The 16535-nt window shown below is 30.6% G+C and overlaps 2 protein-coding genes across 2 annotated transcripts; both read right to left on the reverse strand.

The window, feature by feature from the left end:
* Positions 1–5921: 5921 nt before the first annotated feature.
* LOC139900789 ((+)-neomenthol dehydrogenase-like) lies at positions 5922–7879 on the reverse strand. Its single transcript, XM_071883541.1, has 3 exons — positions 7802–7879; positions 7521–7700; positions 5922–6452 (listed from the first exon to the last, which is right to left on the reverse strand). The coding sequence occupies exons 1-3, from the start codon at positions 7877–7879 to the stop codon at positions 6072–6074; spliced, it is 639 nt and encodes a 212-aa protein (XP_071739642.1). The 3' UTR covers positions 5922–6071.
* Positions 7880–8077: 198 nt separating this feature from the next.
* LOC139900790 ((+)-neomenthol dehydrogenase-like) lies at positions 8078–11416 on the reverse strand. The gene is given in 5 exon segments (XM_071883542.1): positions 8078–8485; positions 9553–9732; positions 10222–10293; positions 11163–11296; positions 11299–11416. Coding segments are annotated over 5 exon segments (912 nt in total).
* Positions 11417–16535: the final 5119 nt, after the last annotated feature.

The raw sequence follows: 16535 nt of genomic DNA on the forward strand, positions 1-16535 counted from the left end.
TTCATTTTATATAAAAATATTAATATAGTTATATTAATATATATTTGGTTAATATTGTATTAAGATACTTAATTTGTTATTTATATGAATATCCATACACAAATGTTAATAATAAAAATTTATATTAGGGTTTATATATGATGACAACATATATTTATATATTAGTTGTTTCATTTTATATATAGTTTAGTTACTTTCATTTTAACAAAAATATAGTGATATGTATTATTAGTATTAGTGTAATGTATTTTTATGTAAAAATATATATTTGTCATAATGCTAGTAATGATACTCATGATAATAATAATACTAACTATAATAATAATAATAATAATAATAATAATAATAATAATAATAATAATAATAATAATAATAATAATAATAATAATAATAACAATAATAATAATAATAATAATAATAATAATAATAATAATAATAATAATAATAATAGTAATAGTAATGATAATACTAACAATTTATAAGTTTAATACTAGTAATAATAATGTTAATAATATAATTTGTATTAATAATCATTTTATTAGTAATTATATTTTAACATAATAACTATAAGTATAAGTATAATAATAATAATAACAATAACAATAATATTAATAATAATAACAACAACAATAATAATAATAATAATAATAAATAATAATAATATTGGTAATGAAAACTACCTCAAAAGCTTTCTCTAAAAAAAATGCCATCAACCAGGCTCGAACCCGAGACCTCTAGCTAAACCGAAACACCTCTTAACCATATGCTCTGTGTTGTTTTTCTGATAAGTTCTATAACTTAAATTTATTTAAACTGCTTTGTTTTCTGTCTTCCTTCTATTACACTGAAATCGACCAGAGCTCCAGTTTCAATTATAAACACGAATCATAAATTGGAATTGTGGCTTGTTATTGATTTAAAAACGACCTGTAAAGGGATTTATGATTAACAGACAAACAACAATTATCAATATATATTTTGAAAACAGTACACATTGATTTTTGATTTTAAGAGCATTTTAAAAGAAGTTTCCTACATGAAATAGATTGTAAATCTTCTATATAAACTATCTGATTCCATAATTTGATTCAAAACATCAAATTGAATTCAAATTTCTCCAAGAACGAAACGTTTGACTTTTAAATCCTAAACTTTGACTCCAAAATTCGTAGTTGATATAAAGAATTGGAATTTGATATTTTGAATATAGTTTAAGTATTCAATTCCTAGCAAGACTGCATTTATACTTTTCGCAATTTGATTCGGTTTCATGGTTTTTGAAAAAATAAAGTAAAACAGAGGTCGTACCTGATTATCCTACTACTTCAATTTAATTCGCCAGATTAGTGTAATTAGAATTGATAATTGAGAATGATAATGAAACAAGCGAATGTTTATCTCTAATACTGTGAGTAAATTGGTTGTTTTATATAAAAAAAAAAAAACTCGACAGCTTGATTTAATCGGGCAAAAATAATAAAAATAAAAATAAAAAAAATAAAAAGAAGATAGTGACCCTAAACAGATTTTGGTGTGTAATGAAATTGGATTCGACATAGTCACTATCTGATTAAAAAGGGATGGTGATATCAAACGGAATTTGATTCCCAAAACAAAATCGTACGTATTCTTTTTATATTTATATAATTATTATTACTATTTGATAATTATAATTATTAATAATAATACAAATACTAATAATAATAATAATAATAATAATAATATTAATAATGAAAGTAATATAATAATGTCATAATAATAATAATAAATTATATATATCCAATCTTATTTATATTACAATTAATAATATTAATAATATAAATATTAATATAACAACATTAACGCAAGTAATGATCATAATATATCATTTATACATTAAATTGTAATTACATATAATATATTATCTTTACATTTCATTGCTTATATAATACCTATTCTATATAATAACATAGCTGAATGATTAGCATTTATATTTATATATATTTTATATATATATTCTCATATAACAATAATAATGTAAATCATATATATTTATATATTCATTTTAATTATTTTATTTATCATTTTACATTTTTAATTCTAATATCTAATTATACTTCATAATTTCAATTTATTATATATATATATACTCACATTTATATGTGTATATACTTATTCATTTATAATTAATTGTTCGTGAATCGTCGAGAATAGTCGAAGGTTAAATGATTTCATGAAACAGTTCAAAAATTTTGAGACTCGGTTTAATAGACTTTGTTTATCGTGTCAAAACTATAAAAAATTAAGTTTAAATTTGATTGGAAATTCCCGAGTCGTCACACTATCCATATTTCTCAAATTAATAGGAGCAAGATATACAATAAAAAAACCTTTGAAATCAGAGAGCATATACAATATGCATACATCAAGTCAATATAAAGCAAAGCATGCTCATATGTAATCTGTTTTATTCGATAGCATATCATCCAGAATATATATAGATATAAAATATATACAAATATATATAGAAACTATATATATGATTATTATTTTATATATACACCGATTCAAATAGCAGTAAATCAGATTTGAAGACTAAATCAAAGTGTCTAGCATATATAATAATATGTTTGAGCAAATTAGTTACAAAATCTGTATCACCATTCTCAAATCTTATAGATCAATTAGTTATGCATACGAGCACACCGAATACGAAAGCATATAAGCAGTTTATATCACTAATAAACAACTCAGTCTATCATAAAACACATATCTTTTTTTTTTTTTTTTTTTTTTTTTTTTTTTTTTTGAAAGGCAAGCCCCCCAAAGTGTAGCAAGTGAGGATTGAACTTGGGTCCCTTTGGAACTTTCCAAGCATCCTACCACCAAGCCAACCCCTTGGGGTTATAAAACACATATCTTAAGTTACGAAATCATAATAATGCAAATTTTAACGAAATATCACAGTTCATGATCCAAAATCCAAGGTCCGTAATTCATATGCATATATCAATTATAATAAGGTCGATATTGTTTGAGATTTCGATATACCTTAAATATAGAAAGTGTATCATAAAATAAAAGTAAAAATCACCAACATTAGATAGATCCAAAGTCGGTTGAAATACTACGATGTAGAGAATCAAGGCCTTTATATTATTATAGAAACAACTATAATCAAAGACATTTACATAATGGTTAAATATTTTAACCACAAAGGTCACATTGATTTATTATCATGTATGTTTCTCCACTATCTGTACCAAGGCAGGTATACGTGTTTTAAACAAGATTTGAAATCTCGACAGTTTAATTAATATTTTAATTTGCAGCAAGTAAATTCGCAGAACCAAAATACTCCATAACTTATTACATAACAATTTATCATATTCAAATAGAACATCATATAACTATAACTCGTAAACCAGTATATATGATAATAAATTGCAAATCATTATATATAATAACAAGTCATACATCAGCTCAGATCATCATATATATATAATACGATGTATATACAATACGATGTGACCTTTGTGGTTAAATATTTTAACCACAAGGTCACATTGATTTATTATCATGTATGTTTCTCCACTATCTGTACCAAGGCAGGTATACGTGTTTTAAACAAGATTTGAAATCTCGACAGTTTAATTAATATTTTAATTTGCAGCAAGTAAATTCGCAGAACCAAAATACTCCATAACTTATTACATAACAATTTATCATATTCAAATAGAACATCATATAACTATAACTCGTAAACCAGTATATATGATAATAAATTGCAAATCATTATATATAATAACAAGTCATACATCAGCTCAGATCATCATATATATATAATACGATGTATATACAATACGATGTATATACAATAAATAAATGCATTTACCAGGTTCAAAATAAGATGTATAACAATACGATTCTAAAATCCGATTCGAAATATAAATATATATATGACCGACTCAAATACGTAAAATAATTAAAACCCAATTCACGATTTAGACTTGTGTGCTTATTGTAATCATTAAATCAAATAAACAGTTTAATATTAACAAGTCCATATTTAGCTGCATGTACACCAAAAGATCATATATTTAATATAAACAAGGTGTAAGAGTAAACAATTCAAGTATGTATTCGGCTGCTAACCATCAAACATGTCAGTTTTGTTAAATATTTCTTTAGTATCGATCAGAGAGATAAATAAGCCGGCTATAACATATCAGTTTCGTGGAACATGAATCTGTTTAAGTTTGTAGAAAATTGTATACGAAACTGAAACAATTATACATATCATCACAAACGTAATAATCAGATAGACAATATGTATAATAAATAATCATAATAAGAACGGAAAAAGTTAGAACGATCTAACCGAATTGAAAGGTTGAACCGGGCTTGTGTTTGACACAATTCCCTTAAACAGATTCGACGTCTGTTCCCAGGGTACACCGCTCCGAAGCAGCGTACTGCCGGACTTGAACACTTGCCTGAAAGGTAACCGGAACGGGGAGACCTTGCTGCGGCTGAGAGGAAAACTCATATTGTACAAGAATGCTTATACAATTATTGGTGTATCTTTCTACAAAGCCTAAGGCCTTTATTTATAGTGAAGACTATAACCTTAGGTTTACTCCCACAACCGATGTGGGACAAATACCACATAACTTATTTGCCAAGTTATTTTTGCACCAAACTAGCAACTTTGAGATTCGATATCTCATTCACATTTAATCCGTTTTGGACACTCCTTAACTCGTTTTAAAGCCCTTGTCAAGGACTACAAAGCACACTAAATAATTACTATTATATGTCACTCGATCATATAATTATTTGTGTCCAAAGTTTGGTGAAAACACGCATTTTTCATCAAGTTTTTCCAACAAAATTTTTAGGGGTTTTAACCGGTGACACCAGTGACTATCAATCCTAGATCCGCCACTGTTTATGGCTATCCTCGAAATAACATGAGAGTGTTACTTTATTGAATTATTGAATTGAATGTGAAGGTCAGGGTGTATTTGGGACTTGGCCCTGCTGTTTCCAGGCTACTACCTGCGCATACAGGGAGTATAATACGCTTCTTGCATTGTTATCTTCTATAACGCGAAACCAAAGTAGGGAGGATATCGTGGTATGGATTTATTCTAGGGACGAAGGTAAGGTTAAAAAAATTGCGCAAATCGTCCTTGTGTTAACTCCTTTTATCTGTTTTCATCTCTAAGCTCTCAATTAAAAACTGCACGATAAGTATTTAAAGCAACTCCCATGAACTCTACTGTAAAATCACAAAACATAAAGCATAAAACTCTACTGAAAAATCACAAAACATAAAACATATGAACTCTACTGTAAAATCAAATTCTTGTTTTTGAGGCCAAAATTTCATTTATAAGTTTATGAAATTTGTGAAGTTGGAATAATGATGAATAAACATATAATTTGACGTCTTCACAATAATTGCTTTTTTAAGTGATTGAAAATATACCTCCTACTTGGACTAGATTAGAATTAGAATTAGACTAGAAGATTAGATGTTACAAATAAATGTTACTCAGTATTTAGTTATCATATTATTAGCAAAAAGGTTCAAAGACACAAAATGTACATGTGAAGTATTGGATGTTCACATGTACAGAGAACGTACTCATGCAAACGAAAAATTATAAATTTCATTTTAAAAGAAACTTTAGAATATTTTGAAATTATTTTGGATTTATTGTTAATCTACACTCATATTTGCAATTCGACTACCCCAGAACTAAGATCATCAGAAGTTCAGAACCTAAAAAAAGGGAATGGTAGCATGCAACTAAAAGCATAGACGTATGTACTACCTTCATAAATTTATATACTAGACTTAGAGCTCGTGCAATGATAACATCATCGTTAAAAAAAGATGAAATGTAGTTAGATGTAAAATCATGCATGCTAAAATCTACGGTAGTTACAGACATTACATATTCATTAAGTTTTATTACAAACACTACATGTTTAACCACAAATAAACCTAGTGTAACATATTCATTTAAGTTTTATTACAAACACTACATGTTTATAACGTCAGTACTTTCAAGCTGATATTGTCATTCAAAGGACGCAACACCATTTCTATCGAAGAATTGGCCAGAAGGACTACCATCAGGAAACAAAGCAACTTTAACCACAGTTTCTGCACCATCTTCGACACTCAAGATGCCTCTATTATAGTTCAAGTCTGTTTTAACAAAACCTGGACATACACTATTGATCGAAAAACTTGTATATTTCTTAGCCATAATCCTTGTGTGCGCATTCATGACTGCTTTTGAGACGATATATGCCGACATTAAAGTAGGCCAGCCTTTGGATTCTAACAATCCATCTTTCATATCATTCAAAAATTCATGAAGTACTTCATCTATTTTCTCTTCTGTTAAATTTTCAACATCACTTAGTACTCCTTTGGCCCAATCATTTTTTAAACCCTGCAAAAAAGGCGCGAGTGACCACACATATCGTAAAGTGACATTTATATTTTTCTTATATAACAATACATGTCATCACAATTAAATGAGATTCAGAATGTTGAACCATCCAACATTCATCACGTATATTTGTAGCATCTACATGACAAATGATGCCAAAAGACAAAAAAAACGTTTGATGAAATAGAGTTTTGTCTTAACTATGCAACACATCCATTTTTTATTCGGTACTATTCTTCAATAAAATACATAACACTTATCAAATAACTATACTTTTATTTATTTTTGTAAAAGGTTAATACAATATATTTCGATATCATTTAAAGTGTTCATTCTCATGTTATTATCATTCATAAACAAGTTCAATCACTTTATCATTATGTTTTAACAAATGCAGCCCAAGTGTTTGAAATCAGAAGCGAGTTTTTGCTATGTCAAGAAAGAAAAAAAGAGCAATGATACATGGGTCTAAAGATGAGCCTAAAAGTTGGCCTAAGGTCATGAGACAGGGATCCTTTTTAACATTTAACACATATAATCTATTGAATTACTTGCCAAAATTTAGATCATTTTTAGGCGATTGTTTCAAGCAGGATTTAAAACCAATGAAAATTTGATTATACCATTTTCATGACGTCTCATTTTTTATTTTTATTTTTTATCTTTTTAAATTTTTCCTGCTTATAGGCCGGAGGTCCTTTTGGAAGCAATCTCTATATCCATAAAACATTCAGAGGGATGACTTTCTCTATTCTTGGAGTGTTTCACTTCGGGTGGAGAAATGACTTGTCTTTATTCTAGGATAGGGGAAGGATTGTCGTCTACAGGGGCGGAGGGAGGGAGTGCAAGTGGGGTCAGCCGCCCCCGACGATCGAAATTTTTTTAGTGTATTTTTATGGTAATTTTGACGTTTTTTTCCAATTTTTTACGTTTTGCCCCCATCGAAAAAAGTTTCTGAATCCGCCCGTCGATTGTCTACATCTCACCTTTCCATACCTCGTATATGCGAGATTGAGTTTTGTTGTTGTTTTAGGCGATTGTTTCATTTCTCACAAAATAATTGGTTACCTTTAACTTTCCCATGGAGGAAGAAACATTTACGATCCTTGGTGAATCGGATATTTGAAGAAGAGGAATGAAATGCTCAACCATTCTTTTCGCTCCGTAATAATTTGTTTGCAGACATTGTACAGCTAACTCATGCGACTCTGTAAGTATCTCTTTCCATCCGCTGAAATATCCAGCAGCCTATATTATAAGAATTAAAGATTACAAATGAATATGAAGACAATTCGTTCATGTCGAGTTTTCTATATGTTTTAGTGATGAGACTATTTCGTGACTCAAACCAATAACCTTATGGTTCTACAGAGTAACAAGAAAAATATACGAACTTTTTTTTTTAACAATAGTTTGGGATCACCCATGATTTTTTTTGAACTCCTGACCTCTAACAAGACTAAACCACCCACGCGATCATTTTTCGCAGTTGCATAACCCGTCCTCAACTGCTGCCCTGAAGGAAACCCAGACCAATCCGAGGGTATGACTGGTAAAAACCCCCTCCCGCTGCCCCCAATGTGCGAAAGGCGACCTTGGGTGGATTTCAAGATTAGGGAATAACCTCATGTGCAATGTTGTAGTCCCCGAGAGTCGAACTCCCGACATCTAACAAAGAGTGTGAAGAATTGGCCAGAAGGACTACCATCAGGAAACAAAGCAACTTTAACCACAGTTTCTGCACCATCTTCGACACTCAAGATGCCTCTATTATAGTTCAAGTCTGTTTTAACAAAACCTGGACATACACTATTGATCGAAAAACTTGTATATTTCTTAGCCATAATCCTTGTGTGCGCATTCATGACTGCTTTTGAGACGATATATGCCGACATTAAAGTAGGCCAGCCTTTGGATTCTAACAATCCATCTTTCATATCATTCAAAAATTCATGAAGTACTTCATCTATTTTCTCTTCTGTTAAATTTTCAACATCACTTAGTACTCCTTTGGCCCAATCATTTTTTAAACCCTGCAAAAAAGGCGCGAGTGACCACACATATCGTAAAGTGACATTTATATTTTTCTTATATAACAATACATGTCATCACAATTAAATGAGATTCAGAATGTTGAACCATCCAACATTCATCACGTATATTTGTAGCATCTACATGACAAATGATGCCAAAAGACAAAAAAACGTTTGATGAAATAGAGTTTTGTCTTAACTATGCAACACATCCATTTTTTATTCGGTACTATTCTTCAATAAAATACATAACACTTATCAAATAACTATACTTTTAATTATTTTTGTAAAAGGTTAATACAATATATTTTGATATCATTTAAAGTGTTCATTCTCATGTTATTATCATTCATAAACAAGTTCAATCACTTTATCATTATGTTTTAACAAATGCAGCCCAAGTGTTTGAAATCAGAAGCGAGTTTTTGCTATGTCAAGAAAGAAAAAAAGAGCAATGATACATGGGTCTAAAGATGAGCCTAAAAGTTGGCCTAAGGTCATGAGACAGGGATCCTTTTTAACATTTAACACATATAATCTATTGAATTACTTGCCAAAATTTAGATCATTTTTAGGCGATTGTTTCAAGCAGGATTTAAAACCAATGAAAATTTGATTATACCATTTTCATGACGTCTCATTTTTTATTTTTATTTTTTATCTTTTTAAATTTTTCCTGCTTATAGGCCGGAGGTCCTTTTGGAAGCAATCTCTATATCCATAAAACATTCAGAGGGATGACTTTCTCTATTCTTGGAGTGTTTCACTTCGGGTGGAGAAATGACTTGTCTTTATTCTAGGATAGGGGAAGGATTGTCGTCTACAGGGGCGGAGGGAGGGAGTGCAAGTGGGGTCAGCCGCCCCCGACGATCGAAATTTTTTTAGTGTATTTTTATGGTAATTTTGACGTTTTTTTCCAATTTTTTACGTTTTGCCCCCATCGAAAAAAGTTTCTGAATCCGCCCGTCGATTGTCTACATCTCACCTTTCCATACCTCGTATATGCGAGATTGAGTTTTGTTGTTGTTTTAGGCGATTGTTTCATTTCTCACAAAATAATTGGTTACCTTTAACTTTCCCATGGAGGAAGAAACATTTACGATCCTTGGTGAATCGGATATTTGAAGAAGAGGAATGAAATGCTCAACCATTCTTTTCGCTCCGTAATAATTTGTTTGCAGACATTGTACAGCTAACTCATGCGACTCTGTAAGTATCTCTTTCCATCCGCTGAAATATCCAGCAGCCTATATTATAAGAATTAAAGATTACAAATGAATATGAAGACAATTCGTTCATGTCGAGTTTTCTATATGTTTTAGTGATGAGACTATTTCGTGACTCAAACCAATAACCTTATGGTTCTACAGAGTAACAAGAAAAATATACGAACTTTTTTTTTTAACAATAGTTTGGGATCACCCATGATTTTTTTTGAACTCCTGACCTCTAACAAGACTAAACCACCCACGCGATCATTTTTCGCAGTTGCATAACCTGTCCTCAACTGCTGCCCTGAAGGAAACCCAGACCAATCCGAGGGTATGACTGGTAAAAACCCCCTCCCGCTGCCCCCAATGTGCGAAAGGCGACCTTGGGTGGATTTCAAGATTAGGGAATAACCTCATGTGCAATGTTGTAGTCCCCGAGAGTCGAACTCCCGACATCTAACAAAGAGTGTGAGACCACTAACACTTGAACTATACAAACTTGTTAATGATCCTTTAATAATTTACCTCTTTGCCAGTTGTTGAAGCTTTCAAAGCTTCTTCATCCGCCATAGCTCCACCAATCCCAGCATTGTTAACCTGCACACAATCACATTCAAACGATTTAAGTTAAATGGATAACCATCACAATTTTGATTAAAATCAAATTGATGTTATTCTACAAATAGCAGTTCAATATCTTTGTTTAGAGATACAATACCTTATATTAACGAAAGGTAAGTAATCTAATCCCGTTGAAACGTTTATGCTAAAACTTGCGATAATGCTAACATTGACATATATCAGTTTAGAACAAACACGAAGTTTAATTTTTTGATTAAACATATAAGCTAAAGAAGCAACAAGTTTTTGATTTACAAGTCCAACCGGTTCGGTCAAAAGCAGTTTTTAGTATTTTTTTTATTTGTGCTAAAATTTAAAAGACATTGTTTAAGCAACAAGTTAGGTTTTTGGTTTCAATAAATTCTGGTTCTGAACTGATTTCAAAACATACCACTTTACTATGCATGATCAAACTGTTAAGTGGCCTTTTGTATGTCCCATCATTTATTTATTTTTGGCTAAAATAACGATTACTATTTAAGTTAGAAAACTTTCGTCAATAAATGAAGGAACCATAAACTGATACATCCAATCAAAACAAACAAAATGGCTCGTTAAAAGTAAAATGCTAAAACAACAACTCGAGACTAGACCTAGTTAATTCTAACCGAGCCAAAACTGAAACAATCACTAAAACCAAATAAGCAGACTAATAAAACAAAAGTACTATAACAAATTAAAACACAAGAAACACACAACATATATCGATCACAAACAAAGAAACCGACCAAAAACGTCGATTTTAACTATGGCCTTTCATGTATATCATTGTATGCCTATTTGATCAAGGAAAAGTATAATATTGTATAATATTGTAATACAAACAACATTGTTATAAACCGTACCAAGATATCAATTTTCCCAAATTGGGCTTTCACAAATTGAGCTAAAGAAGCAACACTGTCAGGATCAACAACATCAAGCTGATGAAATATAATAAGATCACTCAAATTAGTCCCTTTGAATTTTTCAAGTGCATCAAGCCTCTTTTTTCATCTCTAGAAGTTAACACTACTTTGACCCCATTTGAAGCCAATTGTTTACAAATCTCAACTCCTATCCCTTTGTTTGCCCCTGTTACCACTGCATATCTACACATATATATCCAAATACTAAATAAATAAAGAAATATAATAATATACAAATTCGTCTAAAATTCACTAAGATAATAATTTGGAAATTACACATTTATTTTGAATTAAAAAAAGTAGTTGAATATCTGTACCTGCAATCCCTAGAGTCTGTCATATTTTTGCTCGAGTTAATGAGGTGTGTAACTGTGTATCTTGAATGTGAATATGTGGTAGGAGAAGCGGCATAAATAAGCAAACGTCACTTGTAACGTGTTACGTACTTAAGTGTACGTACAGTAAGCATACACTAATTTTGTAAATTATGTAAATTTTATTTTAATGTAATTGTTTTTACCAATTTACCTGAGTTTCGAATTATAATTGTGTAATTCTTAAAAACACGTGTAACAGACAACTAAAATGACTACTTTCAGTCTATATGTGCACACGTATAGATATGTACAGCATCCTTTATTGTTATGTACACAACTAATAAATATACTTTACAGTATTGTACAGTATAACACTGTAAAACATATTGGTTGTGTACATAACAAGAAAAAGGTTGTGTACATATCATCACCCATAACTTATGATTTGTTTTTAAGTTTTAATTTTATGGGAAATGAAAGAAATTTAAAAAGACTAACTGCTTCTAAGGTCTCGTTTGCCGTTTGGTTGAAAGAATATTTTTTTGAAAGGAATCAAATGTAATAAAAAAAAATTGCAATATGAAACAATTGAAGCGCAGAGTAATTGAAATATGCAATAAGTTCGCTTGTAAACATGCTAACAAATTGGAATCTGAATCCTTCGTATAAATCATATTTGATTTGTAAGTTAATCAGAAGGTGTAATAAACTAAAAACATAAAGATTATACATTTACATTCGTTATAATCTACATTTAATTTTCAAAATTGTAGTTATACTAATATTTTATTGAATATTAAATGGATATTCATTAACCCGCTTAATTCATTGAATATGAATATGAATGAATGAAATAAAATTAGATAACTATGGATACGAATATGGATGAACAAAAAATAAATAAATATAGATGTGAATATGGCATCACTCGATTCATATTCGATCTCTAAGTGACACCATCATACCATCTGAGAGAATTCTCTAGCCCCACTTTAGTTCATCTAATTGCTAGGGAAATAATATCAAAAATTAATCTCCTTGTCAATTCTACCATATTTCTTTGAAAGTCTAGCTATCATCTCCTGTCATGCTTAATTATATTATGCATTGCTTATTCTAATCTTCGTGAAGTCTAGTTTGGACTCATAATCTCCGATCAAGGAGATCCCCTTTTGCTCTAGGAATACAAAACACCTATGCTTTAGCACCTCGAGCAACAGAGATCAAGCTAGATGTATCTAAAAAAGAAAAGAAAAAAAAAATGCATATATGAAAGGAAAGAAAAAGTTTTTGTTGCCCTTTACTTCACTTTTTTGGAAGTGAATATAAATCTATGAAGACCAAACCGGATGTGTTTATAAGAAAAAAAGATATCTCTTTGAAAGGAAAGAAAAAGTTGTTGTCGCCCTTTCACTCACTTTTTATGAAAGTGAATAAGAATTTATGAAAGTAAAACAAAACAAAGATTCTAATAAGCATCCCAATTAATATGGGCTAAACTTTTAAGGGTAGATCGAAGTTTACGGGTAGATCGAAGGTCCACTAAGTCTTGCGGCTCAAAAAACAAACTGAATTTGGGTACTGCTTCTGGATCCATTGTTTTAAGAGATGATTATGAAGAGGTTGAGTCGGTTAATGTAGAGAAAGTTGTTGATCCATAGCCACCAAAAGTCATAAAAATAAAACATATGGGGAAGAAATCAAGCGACCAATTGTTATTAAAGAAACTACTTTGAAAGTTATTGATATGGAAATTATTGATGCGGGTTCCTCAGGTGCTACTAAAAGGGGCTTTTTTCAATTTGGTGGAGTGGGGGGGAGATTCCACCTTGCGAGGGTGTTCATATTAAAAGTAGCTTGCTGAATAATTTTACTTATCAATTTCCGTGGCGTAGTAGCCAAGGCGTCCATATTGATAAGATTGAAGGGATGACATCACGTCCGGATAAACGGAATTGTAAGGACACCTCCTAGTCACTTCAGTTTTTGTACTTGTATGCATTATAGGTTTATTGTTATATGTAGACTGTACTTGTTTTTTTCTTCTTGTATTGTTGTATCGATGTGTATTGTCGTGTTAGTCTCGTTTTTCATGGTTATTATGGCCGTTAAAGTTTTGGGCTCTGTTAGAGTTGCTAGTTTTAGGTTTGTTCTAGCTTGTTTTACTCTTTTCAAGCCTTATGGTCATCGGTTTTGTTATATTAGTTTTTCGGATCCTTATATTTATTGACATCATAATTTTAATAACTTTAATAGTAACCATTATTTTAGACAAAAAAAAAAAAAAAAAAAAAATTACAAAAAAATGTTTTAATAGTTTACAAGAGATGTTAAGCATTAATATTTTAATGTTATGCCGATATTTAAGTTGCTTATTAAGCTAAAAGAAAATGTACGTTGTAATACACAAACACAACGAATGTAAACTATTAATATATTTTTATTAGACAAAATTTCATGGGGGGTCCCTATGGTTTGTTTGAAACATCATTCAGAGTCCAAATCTCATTTTTGAACTTGGGGGTCACTAAACTTTGTGTTAGTTTCACCGGGGGTCCACTGCCTAAACATCTGTGAGTTTTTAACGTTTTAAACCCTCAAATGACTTGCACATGAGGGTATTTTCGTCTCTCTCATCTAAACCCTCCACCTTAAATACCACCTGCAACTCTTGGAACCCTAATACCAATCATCATTAAATTAAAACTCAGTCAAATACCCGTCAGATTCATTAAATTTCGTCATTTTACTTCAAATCATGTATCAATATCACTATCACTAAAACAGGTTTCAAATTAAATCAATCTTAGTTGCTGAAGTTTAATTCGTAAAAAAAATCAAATTAAGCCAGTCATATTTAGTTTAACACGACTCTAAATTTAGAAATACAAAATCAAAATTCCAAAATTAATATGTGATTTCATTTCTACCTTTGTTCATGCTACAGAGCTCTTTAGCCCTAAATGCTTCATTTTACTTGCATTCTATGTCAAGAACAGTGAACAAATATCAAGAACAGTGAACACAAAAAATTCCCAAAAATCGGAATAGAACTATATACATATTTATCATGAATATATATCAAACCCATTTGTAACATCACCACAAAAGATTTTAGGTGTAAAACACAAACAAAAAAAAAATAAAAAAAAATAAAAAAATAAAAAAATAAAAAATTTTTTTTTACATAAACATCGAAATCAAATCACTAACCCATTTAGAAACCCGGTGACGGTTCTGATGGCTGAAAAAATGTAGAGGTCAGAGCCCGTGGTGTTTAATCGAAGATCGATTGGACCATCGTCGTCGAGCGATACCGTCACTGCCACCAACCATTGTCGATTAAAAAATAAATGGTATTAGGCTATGGATGCTTTCATTCACTTAATCCAAACAAAAAACATCTAATGAAGATTTGGTGGAACAATATATAGATAATTTTTTTATGATTGTTGAATATGGAATGTGATAATCAAATGGGAATGATATCTGTGAAGGAAAAGGGGTGATGAGATTTTGTTTAATTTTCAATTTCGTATGGTCCCACCTAACAAGCTGTATGCACGTGAGGGAATATTAAAATAAGGGAATATTTTTTTGGACCTTTTTACCATCATGTGCAATGCACGTGATGAATTTTAATGGACAAAATTAACATTGTTAGCAAAATGGACTCCCCATGAAACAAGTGCATACCACAGTGACCCTTGAAGTCAAAAAAAATCTTTTGGACTCCAGTTGTAGTTTTGAACATACCACAGGGACCCCCGTGAAATTTTGTCTTTTTATTATAGTTTTCCTAAAAAACAATAAGGTTGTTACTTCGGTTGGGAGATTTATGTTCTTCGAGGGGGAAAAGTATGGTAATGCATCATTGGGAAGAGTTGTATTGCTTCGAGATCTAATGGGTTGATTGTTGAAGAGATACATGTCGTTGTTAACGGTGTTGTTTATGCGGTTCATATAAAAGAAACAGGTCCGTTGACTGCTCTCATGGGCGAAGACAAAGAGGATTCAGACGATGAGGTGGTGTCTATTCCATTGATGTACGATCATGTGTTCTCTCATAAGGGATTTGATCAATGAACTAATTCATACTTCAACACTAAGTTGATCTAGACAATCAAATTGGGAATTTCAAGGGATTGGGTTCTTGGTTTGTTTGGTTTTCAATTGATAGACAAAGTTGCAAAGTTTGGTTTTCTTAAGGGATTTTGATTACCAAAGGATTTTAAGGAATTTTAATCCAAGTTAAGTACTAATGGTTTTCTCATGTTTCAACTAGATCTTATTAATGTAAGCTTATGGGAATTCGCGAACGTTAATTTGATCATTAGAGTTTTAGTAGGGATACTAGAACGCGTTGTTTGAACACAAATTGATCTTAATTAGACAAAAGAATAATCTGAATGCTTCAATTGGATTAGTGAAGTGTGCATGCTTTTAATATTGCTATTTCATTAATCATTTCTACGTACTTGCTAATATTGCTAGTGTCTTCAAAACATTTCAATACAAAATCCCCCAACTAAACAAACCTTGGGATAATTATTAGTTTTCATTAATTCAATTGGCATTAACGCTCTCTTGAGATTAACCTTAAACGGAAAACTTGTTAATACAAAGACCGAGTCATCGTTTCGCGTTGCTTGTCACTTTAGTTTAGTCCACGTTTATTGCAAAATCTATAATTTAAAAGAACCAATTATGTGCAAGCATATAAGCATCCTAATTTTAATAGTAATAATTATTTTAATAAAAAAAATAAAAAATAAATCAAAATAAAAAAAAATCTCTTAATATTTTATAAGAGATGTTAAGCATTATTAATATATTAATATTATGTCAAATTGTCAATATTTAAGTTGCCTTTCAAGCTAAAAGAAAATTTACGTTGTAGATTTGTAATCACTTGAAATCACTTATTTGCTTGAAATCAAAGGGACAAATGAGAGCGCGACATGTGGCGCAACAATCACATGTGATTGATAAA

The sequence above is a fragment of the Rutidosis leptorrhynchoides genome, chromosome 3, assembly GCF_046630445.1.
Source record: "Rutidosis leptorrhynchoides isolate AG116_Rl617_1_P2 chromosome 3, CSIRO_AGI_Rlap_v1, whole genome shotgun sequence".
In the NCBI taxonomy this organism is placed as follows: Eukaryota; Viridiplantae; Streptophyta; class Magnoliopsida; order Asterales; family Asteraceae; genus Rutidosis; species Rutidosis leptorrhynchoides.

What these genes read in the sequence shown, in the direction of transcription:
- LOC139900789 (XM_071883541.1), bottom strand. Translation starts at nt 7,879, where the DNA reads ATGGGTGATCCCAAACTATTGTTAAAAAAAAAAGTTCGTATATTTTTC. An exon ending in GTAGAACCATAAGGTTATTG is followed by an intron (nt 7,701 to 7,801) that starts GTTTGAGTCACG and finishes CTTATAATATAG; the next exon opens with GCTGCTGGATATTTCAGCGG. An exon ending in CCTCCATGGGAAAGTTAAAG is followed by an intron (nt 6,453 to 7,520) that starts GTAACCAATTAT and finishes CCTTTTTTGCAG; the next exon opens with GGTTTAAAAAATGATTGGGC.